Source organism: Pteronotus mesoamericanus, unplaced genomic scaffold, assembly GCF_021234165.1.
Source record: "Pteronotus mesoamericanus isolate MK-2021 breed Mesoamerican mustached bat unplaced genomic scaffold, CSHL_Meso_final contig_116, whole genome shotgun sequence".
NCBI lineage: Eukaryota > Metazoa > Chordata > Mammalia > Chiroptera > Mormoopidae > Pteronotus > Pteronotus mesoamericanus.
Window position 1 is genome coordinate 9776563 of NW_026555027.1, and position 13677 is coordinate 9790239.

General features: G+C 53.1%; 3 protein-coding genes across 4 annotated transcripts in view; 2 read left to right on the plus strand and 1 right to left on the minus strand.

The window, feature by feature from the left end:
- TSPEAR (thrombospondin type laminin G domain and EAR repeats) overlaps positions 1 to 13677 on the minus strand; it is a 105022-nt gene that overhangs the window by 77543 nt on the left and 13802 nt on the right. The window lies entirely within an intron of this gene.
- LOC129075000 (keratin-associated protein 10-12-like) lies at positions 4765 to 5499 on the plus strand. 2 transcript variants are annotated; one of them, XM_054578945.1, is made up of 2 exons: positions 4765 to 5019; positions 5050 to 5499. In XM_054578945.1, exons 1-2 carry the CDS (start codon positions 4765 to 4767, stop codon positions 5497 to 5499), a joined length of 705 nt encoding a protein of 234 aa, XP_054434920.1. The 2 variants fall into 2 exon arrangements, with proteins under 2 accessions (XP_054434920.1, XP_054434929.1); XM_054578954.1 differs by having other exon boundaries at positions 4765 to 4915; positions 4991 to 5499.
- LOC129075085 (keratin-associated protein 12-2-like) lies at positions 9904 to 10338 on the plus strand. Its single transcript, XM_054579055.1, has one exon. It carries the CDS (start codon positions 9904 to 9906, stop codon positions 10336 to 10338), a length of 435 nt encoding a protein of 144 aa, XP_054435030.1.

The window sequence follows — 13677 nt, forward strand, 5'->3', positions numbered from 1 at the left end:
TTCAGCACACAGTGGTCCTGGTCGCCTGCTCTCTGCGCCCTCTGCCACCTGGGGTCGGAGCGGACAGTGGTGCGGGGCCCAGGGCTCACTCCCTGACCCCCTGCACTTGGTCTTGCCACCTCTGTGCACTGTCGTCACAGGTACAGACAGGACCCAGCCTGCCTTGGTTTCCTGGGACCACTTCTCACAAGACGTCTCAGCTGTGTCCTCGGTGAATGCCCCAGCAGGGGTCTTCTTCTGCTTCCTCAGAACCTCAATTCTAGATGCAGCCACTTTGGGAAAGTTCCTCAAAATGCTAGACTCAGAGTCACAATATGACCCAACTAGTCCACTTCTAGGCATCTAGTAGTTAGAATCGAAAACCAGTGCCAACCAAAAACTCATACGCCAATGTTCATAGCCGCACTGTTCACGATAACCACAAAGTGGGAACAACTCGAACGTGGTCTGGCCACATGCTGGAATATTACTCGGCCGTGAAAAGGAGTGTCGTTCGGACACACTACACCGGGGGTGAACCCTGAGGACATCGTGCTGAGCGACAGAAGCCAGGCAGGAAAGGCCACGTGCTGATTCCGTTTATGAGGAATGTCCAGAGTAGGAGAATCCACAGAGGTAGAAACTGGATTAGCCGTTGCCAGAAGCTGAGTGGAGGAGAAAAAGGGGAATGATGGCTACTAGGTCTGGGGGCTGTGGGGGAAGCTCTAAAATTAAATAACGGTGATGGTTGCACAGCTCCCTAAATACACTAAAAGCCATGGGTTGTGCACATTAAGTGGGTGAACTTTATGGCATGCAGGTTCTGTCTTAGTAAATCTGTTTTTTAAAAAATCAAAACCTTGTTCCATTTCCAATTTGAAAATATAAGCAAAATATACCATGTTCTAAAAAAAATGTAAATTACCTACATTAACAAAATAAAATTTTTAATGCAAGGGTATCTGAAGAAAATGTTGAAACTAAGTGTAAAGATCTAAATTTCAAAGGCACAGACTTGGAAAGTTTTAAAGGTGTAGACCATCCGCCTTCAACACAGTTTTTTCTTGTGATATTTACAACATTCCAGAGCTTAAAATGAGCCAGAAGTGTTCTGGGTTCACCTCGTAAGGCTGGCAAAACCCTGATGCCTCTCACAGGAGCAGAGTGGAGCGGGCCACCGAGGACCAGAGCAGAGCTGTCCAGCTGGACACAGGCCTGGCCCCGGGGCCGCCCACAGCCCCGCTGTGTCACAACTGAGCTGTTTGCCCTGAAGAAAGTCTCCGTCTTCACTGTACCCCAGACTGGGGATTCTTATTGGCACTGAATTGGCACCAACGACCATCAGTTGACATACCAAACCAGCAACGAGAGAAAGACGGGGGGAAAAAAGAGAACCTGACTGTGGACCAAACTCATTTAAGAATATAAAGTAGGAGATTCTAACTAAAATGTTAACAGATTCAACAGGAAACTACATGAAAAGAATAATAAGTCATTATCAAGTAGAGTATATCCCAGAATGCAAGTTAGAAATGATATAAATAAATGGAAGCAGGAAAGCCATCAGAACTCATTATACGTTAACACACCACACACACACACACACACACACACACAGAGGATTCACCTCAGTCTTTGCATAAAAGCCCAAAGCAAAACTCTGGGAAAACCAGGAACACAGAGAAGCTTCGAGAACACAGTGAGAACTCTGCAGCAACAGAAACACCCGCTGAGCCGTGAGCCCCGGGTGGCGCTGCCACCAGCTCCAGGAGCAAGACACAAGGGCCTTCGTGGTCCGCCCTCACTGATACAGGAGCGGGAGGAAAGGGAAGCACGCACTTGGGTGGGGGCAAGGAAACGTGCGTGGGGGCGGCTTCTGCCCCGCAGTCCTCCACTCTCTCCCCTCTAGCGCCTCCCCAGCCACGGCCCAGCCAGGGCCAGTGAACCAACGCTGCAGCTCTCATTCAGATGCCCAGAGACTTTTTTCTGTTTTCAAAAATCAATTGATCATTTGCTCTTTTGCTGAACCTGCCCTGCCAGCCCCTACCAAAGGCTGCCTGATCTAGAAAGCCGACCCCGTGAGGGCCACCGGGACTGACCCCAGGTCAGCTCGGCCCCTTGAAGAGCTGCGCTTCGAGCAGTGGCAGTGGGAAGACACCTTGGCCAATGACACAGGGGGTCCACAGCCACAGAAAAGGGAGCTACATGAAAGGCATGGGTCACAGGCGAGAAACGGAAGATGCAGAGAGTGCTAACACCCATGTGATTAAGCTGGACCCTGGGACAGCTGGGGGCATAGTAGAGGAAACCATTATACTCATCCCAGAAGCCAGCGTCAGCCTTCCCACATGCCCCTAGGCTCGAGCCCACATTCCCTCCCCACTCCCACCCACACAACCCAAGGCTGCCCAGGGTAGGAGCAAGGGCGTGGGGGGAGTGACGAAGCAGAGCCCCCTGTGGCCAAGAGAGAAACGTCAGACCCTGGGGTCTCAGGTTTCCTGCTGATCATGGCCCTCTTTCACAGGACACTTTCCTTCTGGCAGCATTTTTGTGTCTATAAAAGTGGGTTGTCACATACACGTCGGTTGCCTTTGGAAAGCACTCGGGCTGTTGGGGCTCATGTCTAAGAGTAAAGCCCCCTGAAGCCACAGAGCCCTGCAGTTGTCGTTAACATTTCCATCATTTCCCTAAAGCAGCACGAGCTCCTTCTGCTCTGCAAAGTGGAGGTGGCAAGTGGTTCTCACACAGCCCCTCAGAACCCCTTGAAGGATATTCCAAGGTTATGAGAAAGACAAGATCAAAACAGCATAACGACAAGGAGAGGGTTCACCAGGACTCTTTATATGTTTGTGAAAAAGAGAAGCAGAGGGAAACAGGTTAGTGTAAATGGAACTGACCCCAGTGCATGAGAATAAAATTGCTTGGTCTTTTATGCCGAAAATCAGGTGCCTGACACCAAGGAACAGCCTTATCTGACGTCCAGTGAGACAGATCGCTTAGGAAATGATGGAAAGCTTGTATGAACGCACGCTGACACCGTCAGAGTTACGGGGAGGTACCTCATTCACACCATGGGACGAAACCAAGCTGCTTTCGAAAAGTAAATAATCCATGTTTGAAAAATAAAAGTTAGGGGAACAAGATTTATCAGGATGACCACTTAGTAAGTTACGTAATGTCTAATTACTGGGGTGTACACCTGAAACTAATATAGTAATGTCTGTTGACTTTAATTGAAAAATTTTTTAAAAGATTTTTAAAAATTAAGAGGAAAGTCAATGCAAAAGCCCAATGAAAGGCAAGAAATGAAAGACCGAACTGTAGTCTGAAAGATAAAATCAAGAAAAAATCTCCTAGAGAGGAAAGCAAATGATAATCGAAAGGAAAATGAGAGAAAAACTGAGACCTATGTAGACAAGTTCCAGAAGATCTGATGTCTAATAGGAGTCACAAAAGCAGAGACCTGGAAAGACGGACTCATTTTTAAATAGTATGAAAGTGTAAGCAGGACCTGGGATGGGCCCTCACATCGAAAGGCTCAACGAGCTCTAACTGCAGAACATAAAGCAACACACAAGCCTAGAAACCAAAACACAACGTTGTAGAAGAAGGAAGGAAAGAGGGGCAAATGCTCTTGGAGAGTTAAATAAATAAATAAGTAGGCAAACAAACTATAAAGAAATAACAAATGACATCTTCACTCTCAACAGGAACACTGGACACCATGAGAAAATGCAAATATGTCTTTGCTGTTTTGAGGAAACTGTTACTTAAAACCTGAATTCTCACGCTGGCTAGAGTGGCTCAGTTGGTTGGAGCATCCTCCCATAAACCAAAGGGTCCCAGGTTTGATTTCTGATCAGGGCACATACTCAGGTTGCATGTTTGATCCCCAGTTGGGCGTGTATGAGAAGGCAACCAATTGATGTTTCTCTCCCTCCCTTCCTCCCTTCCCACTCTCTAAAAGAAATGGAAAAAAAATAAAAAGTCCTCGGATGAGGATTAAAAACAAACAAACAAACAAACCTGAATTCTCTACCCGGTCAAACTATCATAATGAGTGTGAAGGTAACTCAATGTATTTCCAGACATAGAAGGAATCTTCGAATGTAAAACCCACCAACATGTATGAAAAAGCCTTTGATCTTTTACCATGGCAAAATGAAAATGGGGGAAAAAACAACAACAGAGTACAGCTTGCAGTCTGGCAAAGGGAGGCATCTGAGTGTGTTATGGGGGAAAAGAAGAGAAAAGAGGAAGAACTAGTTCCCAGGACGCTGACACCCCTTACAAAGGCCGGAACAGAAGCTTTCTGTGACCCAATCCTGTTTACAAATATATTTTATAAGATGAGCAAGTTTCATTGGATACTTATATTTTAAAATGCTTACATGCATAAAAAACATTAAACCCCTACAAACGCAGGAGAGATGGAATGAGAATTCATCGCTGGGGAGTAGTCACAGCTTAATATCAACTCAGCAAAAACTTGCCTCAGATATTTTCCATAAGTTTTCTGGAGCCAAACAAGGAGAGATGGGAAACATCCTGCAACATACTCACAAGTGCACTGAGTAAAACTAATTGCAGGAAATAAACCGGCACTAATGAGGCCTCTCCTGCAAGAGGCTCCAGCACCAACAAGGAAGGGAAGGCGTGGGGAGCCGCTCAGTGGGACAACACGAGCCAGGGAGGGTATAAAAGGCGACAGACAGCCCAGGCACCTCACACACACACTCACACACACTCACACCCTCACACCCTCCTCCAGCCCCGCTGCCCGCCATGGCCGCCTCCACCCTGTCCGTCCGCTCCAGCGGCATGAGCTACGGCAGCCGCGTCTGCCTGCCCGGTTCCAGTGACTCTTGCACCGACGCCCCCTGGCAGGTGGACGACTGTCCAGAGAGCTGCTGTGAGCCCTCCTGCTGCGCCCCCAGCTGCTGCCCCTCCACCTGCTGCGCCCCCAGCTGCTGCCAGCCCTCCTGCTGTGTCCCCAGCTGCTGCGCACCAGCCTCCTGCCAGACCCTGGTCTGCACCCCAGTGAGCTGCGTGTCCAGCCCCTGCTGCCAGGTGGCCTGTGGGCCCAGCCCCTGCCAGTCAGCCTGCGCCAGCTCCTGCCTGCCCTCCTGCTGCCAGCCCTCCTGCTGCACCTCCTCCCCCTGCCAGCAGGCCTGCTGTGTGCCCGCTTGCTGCACGCCCATCTGCTGCAGGCCCGTGTGCTGCACGCCCGTCTGCTGCAGGCCCGCGTGCTGTGTGCCCGTCTGCTCTGGGGCCGCCTCCTCGTGCTGCCAGCCCACCCCCTGCCCCTCGGCCTGCTGCAGGCCCTCCTCCTGCGTGTCCCTCATCTGCCGCCCCGTGTGCAGACCCGCCTGCTGCGTGCCCGTCTCCTCCTGCTGTGGCCCCTCCTGCTGCCAGCCCAGCTGCTGCCGCCCGGCCTCCTGCGTGTCCCTCATCTGCCGCCCCACCTGCTCCCGCCCGGCCTGCTGCGTCCCAGCCTCGGCCCAGACATCCTGCTGCTGACCAGCTTGACCCTGAGCTGCTGCCCCCGCTCCTGAGCACAGTCCTCCTCTCCCCGGAGCCCCTGCGGCCCCTCTGCTCATGCCTGGACCTCCCCTCTCCCATCGGCGGACACACAGGTGCTGCCTAGTGCAGATTAAACATGCCACCTGCACCTTTTTGAGAAAAGAGGACCCACAAATCCCTCACTGGGGTGGAGTGCAGACCCCTGGACCCTCCTCTCCAGGGCTGGCTGCTTGCTTTCTATGTGATGATGGCTAATTGCTATAATCAATAAAATGCTTGTGCCAGGAAATGTGTGTTTGGTTTCCCTTCTTCCCCTGAGCTCCTGAGACTCCAACCTGGGCTGTGGGTGCTCCATGTGGCGGAAGCCAGACCATAAAGACGTGTTCTCAAATCCGAGGTCAGAGCAGCCGAGCAACAAGATCTGAGAGCGATGCCATCTGCATACTCGTCTCCCTTCCCGACCCCAGTGGCCCACCCTCCCCGCAGTGGACAGCCCTCCAAGGAAGCGGGCGCAGGTGCCGGAGGCAGGGACCCCAAGGGGACGTGGGTCTTGCCCACACCCGGCCCCTTGCCCATCCAGGTTCGGGGTGAGTCGAGGAGCAGCAGAAGCTCTGTTGGTCAGGATGCGTGTGACAGTGTCCCCTGCAGGGAGGACCAACAGGGCCAGAGTCTGTGCTGGATGCTCCGTGGGTCAGAGGACTAAGGGCAGTGCTGCCTGAGAGCCACCACTCTCCAGAGGGACCCTTGGGGACGGGGATGAGGTGGGCTCAGGCCAAGCAGGACAGACCCAGGCAAAGGAGCCCTGCTGCCCAGCACCTGAGAAGGGAGTGGGCCACCTGGAACGGGACCTCCTCCCCTGGCTAGTGGGCATGGGGCAGAGGGCCCCGCAAGAGGGCCCCGCAGAGGAAGCAGGGGCTCAAAGCCCCCGCAGCAGAGCGGGGAACCAGCTGCAACCTGCTGCGGACGCTGCCTCCTCCTCCCCTGCGCCTCTCCCGTCCCTGACGGTCACGCTGTGGTCAGCAGCATCATGGAGGAAGAGTGGACGTCGGAAACTGTGCAACAGAAAGGTTGGATCTGTCCTGTGGCCAGCACAAATGCCCACGAATGCAGTGGCTAAAACAACACAAATGTATTGTCTCACAGCTGCGGAGGCCAGAACGTGGCCTGGGTCTCCATGGGCTGAAATCGAGGTGTGGGCAGGGTTGGACCCTTCGGGAGGCTCTGGGACAGGATCTGCCCCTTGTCCCTTTCAGCTTCTAGAAGTCCCCACCTCATTCCACATTTGCATGCTCCACACCGGCAGCCTAGTGTCTTGCTCCCGTCTTCCTGGGGCCTTTTCTTCTGCAGCCCAGTCCCCGCTGTGCCCCTCATAGGTCCCTGGGATGACATCGGGACTCTGGTTGACCCAGGATCATCTCCCACTGCAAAATCCTTAATTCACCCCCACCCTCAAAGCCTCTTTGCCTGTAAGGAACATGTCCAGAGGTTGTGGGAGTAGGGCATTGGGGGAGACAGAAGCTGCCCCCAAGCTCTCTCCCGCCAACTGGGAGAAGGAGGAGCCACACTTCCCAATGGCGCGTGCAGTTTTGACTTTCGTTAGAGTGGGAGCTGGAGACCATCAGAAAGGTAGTGATTAACCCTCTGCCCCACCCACAGCAGGCTAAGAACTGACCTTGTAAATTCAAGGAATGACATGGGACGAAGGAAGTCCCATGTGGCTGGGCACTAGGAGCATGCCTGTCACCTCAGAGGTGGCCTTTCAGTCGTCAGTCCTGGGCACAGCTATGGTAACCTGGGCCCTCTCTGTAGAAGGAACTTTCCAGAATCCTCAGGAAACCACTTCCAGAGGAGCCATTTAGAGAAAGATTCTGAAGTAGAGAGGTTGCTGCAGTTGGGGAAGCATCGTACGCTGATATTTATTAGGCCTGGATGCTGGTGGCTGCAGGGCCTGGATGTTGGCACCTGACAGTATGGGACAAACCAGGCCCAGCCAGGGGCACTGGAGACAAGCCCCTCAGCCTGGCTGGCTGGGATCAAACGGCCTTGCCGCAAGGTGGTCTAGTCAGATCCAGAGGTCTGACATTGACGTCTGGGCGGCCTCATAGGAGACCATACAAACCAGCTGCTCCTGACCCTACGAGGAGGGGTCCTGGATGTCACCAGCTCAGCATCAGGAAGGTGTGCTGCAGGGGACTGGTCCGCAGATGAGGGCGAGGCAGAAATGCCTGCGGCGTCCAGAAGGCTGGCAGGAGGGAGCCGCGCACGCAATGGGACTGCAGCTTGCAGGCATGCAACAGGCCGCCCGGGCGCCCAGCAGGGGCTGGGCACGCAGCAGACTAGGCTGCAGGGCGAGGCCTGGCTATAGGCTGCTGGGCAACATAGGAACGGGCAGCTGCAGGCTGGCTGGCAAGAGGCGGCTGAGCTGTGCACAGGCCGGCACCACCTCCCATTGCCCCGGGAGGCCAGCGGGCGGGGCACAGCCCTTGGGGCCCATGGAGCAGCTAGTGCGGCACATGGCGGTGTGGGCCTGGAGTGGGGCCAGTGCAGCGAACGGGCTGGTCTGCGGGCTCTGTGCGCAGGCTGCCTTTTCACCAGGCCACAGCGTCCCAGCAAACGAGCCACATGCGCCCTCCTTGTGGCCACCTGGCTGGGTTTTCCTCCTCTTCCCTTTCCATGGGTCTCCTCCTGGTTGAAGTGACTCAGTGCAGGAAGCTCCTTTTTGGTTGGAGATCACTGTGACCCAGTGGTCTTGTGATTTCTGGAACCAAAGCCCAAGTCGAATGGTGAAGAGCTATCAGCTGGGGACAAGGGATGGATCCATCATGATTTTCAAGGTCCTCCCCAGTATTAAACACCCTGTCCTCTGTCCCCACAGCACACTCATGCTCACTGCACTGGGGGTCCCCCATTTTGATTTGGAAACTCAATGATCCAGAAGATCTTCCCAAACTACAAAAGCCATGCTATGGGGCTCCTTGTGGGGTGTGCAAGGGCCACGACACTGCAAAACAGTAACAGATCTAGCTTGGTGCCAGGGGCTGTGCTAAGTGTTTTGCATGGACTGTCTCACAATTGATTGCTTATCGATCCTGCCCCCATTCCGGGACGGGTGACATGTGCACGTCCTGCCACAGCAGGAGGAAGGCAGGTGAACGCAGCTGCTCGGTTTCCCTCTGGAATCCGTGGTCTTTACCATTATGCCCAACTATGCTGGGGCCTTGGGGTTCGGAGGGTCTTCCCCCCGTAAGTTAGAATTAGTTCAATCAAATTTGGGAATTTCGTCCATATTTCTCCAAGATAATCTTATGTTTCAATGTGATTCTCTTCCTCTTCTTGGGTTAAAGGTACTTGGATGTCCGTCTTTTTGATGTTGTCTCAGGGGCCCTCTTTATTCTTCTCAGTTCCTTTCCCCTCTCCTTCAGATTGGATAATTCCTACTGACGTGTCAAGTGCCCCAACTCTCTTGTGTTCTACCAGCTCGGGTGGCATGGCCTGGATCTGCCCATCTGCGCCTGTGCCCCAGCACCCCAGGTGGTGGGATTGCCCCCCGCTTCTGCAGCAGGGTCCCCACACCCTGTGGAGCCCCTGCCTGGGACACCGGCCCTGACCCTGCACATCACCCAGTGCAGCTCGGCAGCTGCTCCCTGGAGGCCCCCAGCCACCCCCCAGCACCCCCTCACTCTCTACCTGGGACCCAGCCCTCCCTGGAATGATGTCGTGCATTAATTCTTCCAGTCACTCATTTATTCATCTCCCTGGAAGGCTCACGGGGCCAGCACGTCTCCAGGGCCGGCACACGGAATATACCATTTGTTGCATAAACAAGCACTTCAGGTTTCGCTGTCACACTGTCCCTCCCACAAGTTCTCAGCGAGCTCGTGTACATGCAGCCCTAGGCATCTGCAGAGACAGGCGAGGCTGCTGCCGGTGAGATATCCATTAACAAATGGGCCGCAGGCCAGATCCCTACGGCAGACTTCGGTTTGCAGGCTCCTGCTTTAACGTTTCCCGCGCTGAATACAAGTCCAGCCTACATTATTGCCTCAGGTCTTCGTTGATGGCACGAGACAGAAACGACTGAGAGGACATAGCAGCACCCTGAGACGAGCCAGAGGTGCTCTGTGTGCGACAGTGGCCTGGGGAAACCCTGCGAGGCCCATGTCGTCAAACCAGATCACCCTGTTTACAGAAGGGGAGCCGGGCCTCAAAGCCAAGCTTACACACGGGGGCCTAACACAGGGCAGCGCGTCCCAGGAAGGCGGATGCTGGGGAAACGCGCACACAGCCGTGGGGAGCAACAGTCGTGCCGGGACGGCCGCGGCCCGGGGAGAAAGGCCGCCAGGGAAGGGCCGTGCAGTCACCGCCGCCCTCCACTCCCACACCGGCCAGGCCCACGGCAGCATGTGCCACACCAGCTGCTCCGCTGGCTGCCAGGCTGGCTGCTGCTCGCCCAGCCCCTGCCAGTCCTCCGTGTGCCTGCCCGTGAGCTGCAAGCCAGCTGTGTATGTGCCTGTGAGCGGCCAGATCACCTGCTGCGTGCCCGTGAGCTGCAAACCCACTGTGTGCATGGCGCCCTCTTGCCAGTCCTCCGTGTGCCTGACTGTGAGCTGCAAGCCCATCATGTGCACGGCCCCCTCCTGCCAGTCCTCCGCGTGCCCGCCCGTGAACTGCAAGCCAGCTGTGTATGTGCCTGTGAGCGGCCAGATCACCTGCTGCGTGCCCGTGAGCTGCAAACCCACTGTGTGCATGGCGCCCTCTTGCCATTCTTCCGTGTGCCCGCCTGTGAACTGCAAGCCCGCCGTGTGCGTGGCCTCCTCCGGCCAGCCCTCTGGGTGAGTCCAGCCCTCCTGCCCCACCCTGGTCTGCAGACCCGTCTCCCAGGGCACCCCTTCCTGCTGCTGATCGCGAGCCTCCTACCCAGCTGCTCCCCCTGCGGAAGGGGCCACACCTGCCCCTCTCCCACCCTGAGTCCTCAGCGGGCCTCCAGTTTGTACGCGTAGCAGATGAAAAACGTGTTCAATGAAGCCCCTGAACTCCGGGACGGGAGTGTGGCAGGGTGACCTGGATCCCATGCGACCTTTCCCACCCTTCGGCTGAGTGGAGGACGGAAAACAGGCCTGGCCCCAGGGTCCCTGGTACCCTGAGGGATCCTGACAACAGGGCGGCTGGAGACTCACAGTGACCCCCACACACGCAAAGCGGAGTCGGGCTGCCCCGGTGGGACTGGCAGGGAGTGTGAGAAAGCCTCGCCCTCCGAGCCCCGGGGCCCAGGGCTGCTCCAGGCTGACGACACCGGGCCAGGATGACAGCGAGCCCTCCTGCCCCCGACTCAGCCCGGCCAGCACCACCGCTACGTGCACAACACCCCTCTCCACTGGGGAAAGGCGGACGTGCACAGGGGACCCCTCCATGTGCCAGGCCCCAGGGGCAGCTGGAAACTGAGGGCAGGGCGAGATCACGGCCCCTCCTCAGTTCTTGCCCTAAACAAGGTGCTGGCAAAGGATTTCTAAATTTATGAGGAAACGTCAATTCATTGCCTAAAAAAAGTTATGCTCATGGTATATGTACATTTAAATCTTTACTTCTGTCAAGGAAAAATTTTAACTAGATGAAAAACAAAAGTTTCTATGAGACTAATGGAATAGAATTGAGATACCAGAAATAAACCTATATGTTTATGGTCAATTGATTTTTGACAAGGGTTTCAAGACCATTTAATGGGCTAAAAATCATCTTTTCAACAAGAGATACTTGGAAAGCGAGATTTCCACGGGCAAAAAGAATGTAGTTGGATCGCCTGCCTCATCTCATACGTAAGAATGAACTCAGGATGGATCAACAGCTAGAATGTAAGAGATAAACCAAAGACGTCTTAGAAGAAAACATAGGGGAAATGCTTCATAACCTCGGATTCTTTGATTTGACACTAAAAGCAAGAACAGCAAAAGAAAAAAATGGACTTCCTCAAAATTTAAAACTTTTGTGACTCAAAGGACATTATCAAAAAAAAAGGGAAAAGACAATATAGAGAACAGGAGAAAATATTTGCAAATCATGTGTATTATAAGAGTTTAATATCCAGAATATATAAAGAACCCCTACAACTCAACATCAAAAAGACAAACGCCTGAACTGGAAAATGGGCAAAGGGCTCAAATAGACATTTCTCCAACAAAGATACACAAATGGCCAAAAAGTGTGTGAAAAAGAGCTCGACAACGTTAGTCACTAAGAAAATGCAAATCAAAACCACAATGAGATACCATTTCATACTTCTTAGAATGGCTACAATTTTTTTTTAAAAAAAAGAAAGACACTAACAAGTGTTGAAGAGGGACTGAAACCCTCAAAAATTTCCAGTGGGAAAATAAAATGGTGCAGCCACTGTGGAAACGTTGTTGGTAGTTCCTCAAAAAGTTAAACATAGAATTACCGCATGACCCAGAAATTCCTCTCCTAAGAATATATCCAATAGAACTAAAAGGGAGGCTCAAATCTTGTTTGCAGCCTTATTCACAGTACCCAAGAGGTGTAAATAACCGGATGAATGGATAAACACAATGGGTACATCCATACAATGGACTATTACACAATCATGAAAATACAAGAAGTTCTGATTCATGAGCCTTGAGGACATTATGCTAAGGCCACATACCAGGGGCCTCCCATGTGCCAGGCCCCAACTTGGCTCAGACGCCCTCAGGGTGGCCAGGACCCTCATCACCTGAGACCCCTTTCTTCTCCACGTCCCTGGCCCCTGGGCGTGCCAGCTCATGCAGCTTATGAAAGCCAGCTGTGCCGCAGCCAGGACTTCTGCAAGCCAGCTGTTACTGCTGACAGCTTGGAATCAGCCACGATGGGGATGTTCACACCGCCATCATTGGCAAACCTGTGGATCTGGGCTTCCTGCTTCAGAGAGCCATCTCACCCCGCCCGCCCTCGCCTCTCCCATCACCTGGGAGCGTCAGGTTCCCTCTGACTCTTTGGGTCTAGCCAAGCAGCCCCCCTTTACTTTAGTCCCCTTCTGGCCGAGGTCCACAGAGTTCTCAATAAAGAAGGCTGTGACAGGGGTGTCCAGCCTTTCGGTGCCCCTGGGCCACATGGGAAGAAGCAGCGTTGTCTTGGGCCACACATTAAATACATTGTGACATGTAATCACACACCAAAAAAATCATAATATGTTAAGTAAATTTACAATCTTGTGTTGAGCCGCACGTGGCCTGAGGACCGAGGGTTGGACACCCCTGTGTGTAGAATGTCTTTGTTCTTTTTTTTAATTTTTATTTTTCAATTACTGTTGATAGACTTGTCTTTGTTCATGCCTTTAAAAACTTGCCTCCCAAAAGAAACCTCCCAGCCTCCTAGACAACCCTTGTGGACGGTGGCTTCCCTTCACCCTCACATCATCCCCTTTCCTTCCTGCAGGTAAATGAACGTTCGTTTTCTCACTTTCCATAGACGCTCCTTTCTCAGAGCACCCACTGTACACTTCCGCATGTCCCTCATTCCATAGTTTCTAACCCAACTTCAATTTATCCCCCCTCTCCCACGGAATTCAGACTTCTCGTGTCTTTCCTCTCTGCTCTCTGGGTAAGAACACAGGCCCACCTGGGCTCCGATCTGGGCTCTTCTGCTTGCTGGTGTGGTTTTGGTGCAAGTTCTTAGCTGTGGCTCAGTCTCCCCATCTATAAAGTGGGAATAACAACAACTCCTACTTCACAAGGCTATTGTGACGGTTGCAGAGTTAATATACATTAAGTTGCTCAGAACAGTTGCTGGCATAGCAAGAGCTATTATTTAAGTGTTTGCTAATACAATAAAAATAAACATAGCTCCCAAACTATTCATTGGTTTATGGATTCTGGAGAGAATTACATCCTAAAAAAGAGGATATAAAAAAGAAGGACAAAATATGCTTATGATTCAACTGAGTATTGAGAAATAGGAGAAATAAGAGTAAGAAGCCCCAGAAAGGTGCTCAGAGTGGGGCTGTCAGGATGGCTGGCCCTCCTGTGTCCGTGACCAGGTCTGGCCCAGCTATTGATGCCTCCCTGCTCCCCAGTTCCGTGGGCCCTGAGCTCCGACCTCTCAGGGCTTTAGTAAGTTGAGCTGCCTTCCGTGGGTCCATGGCAAGCGTCCTCAGGGGCCTGCTCCAACAACAACAAGGAAACAGGC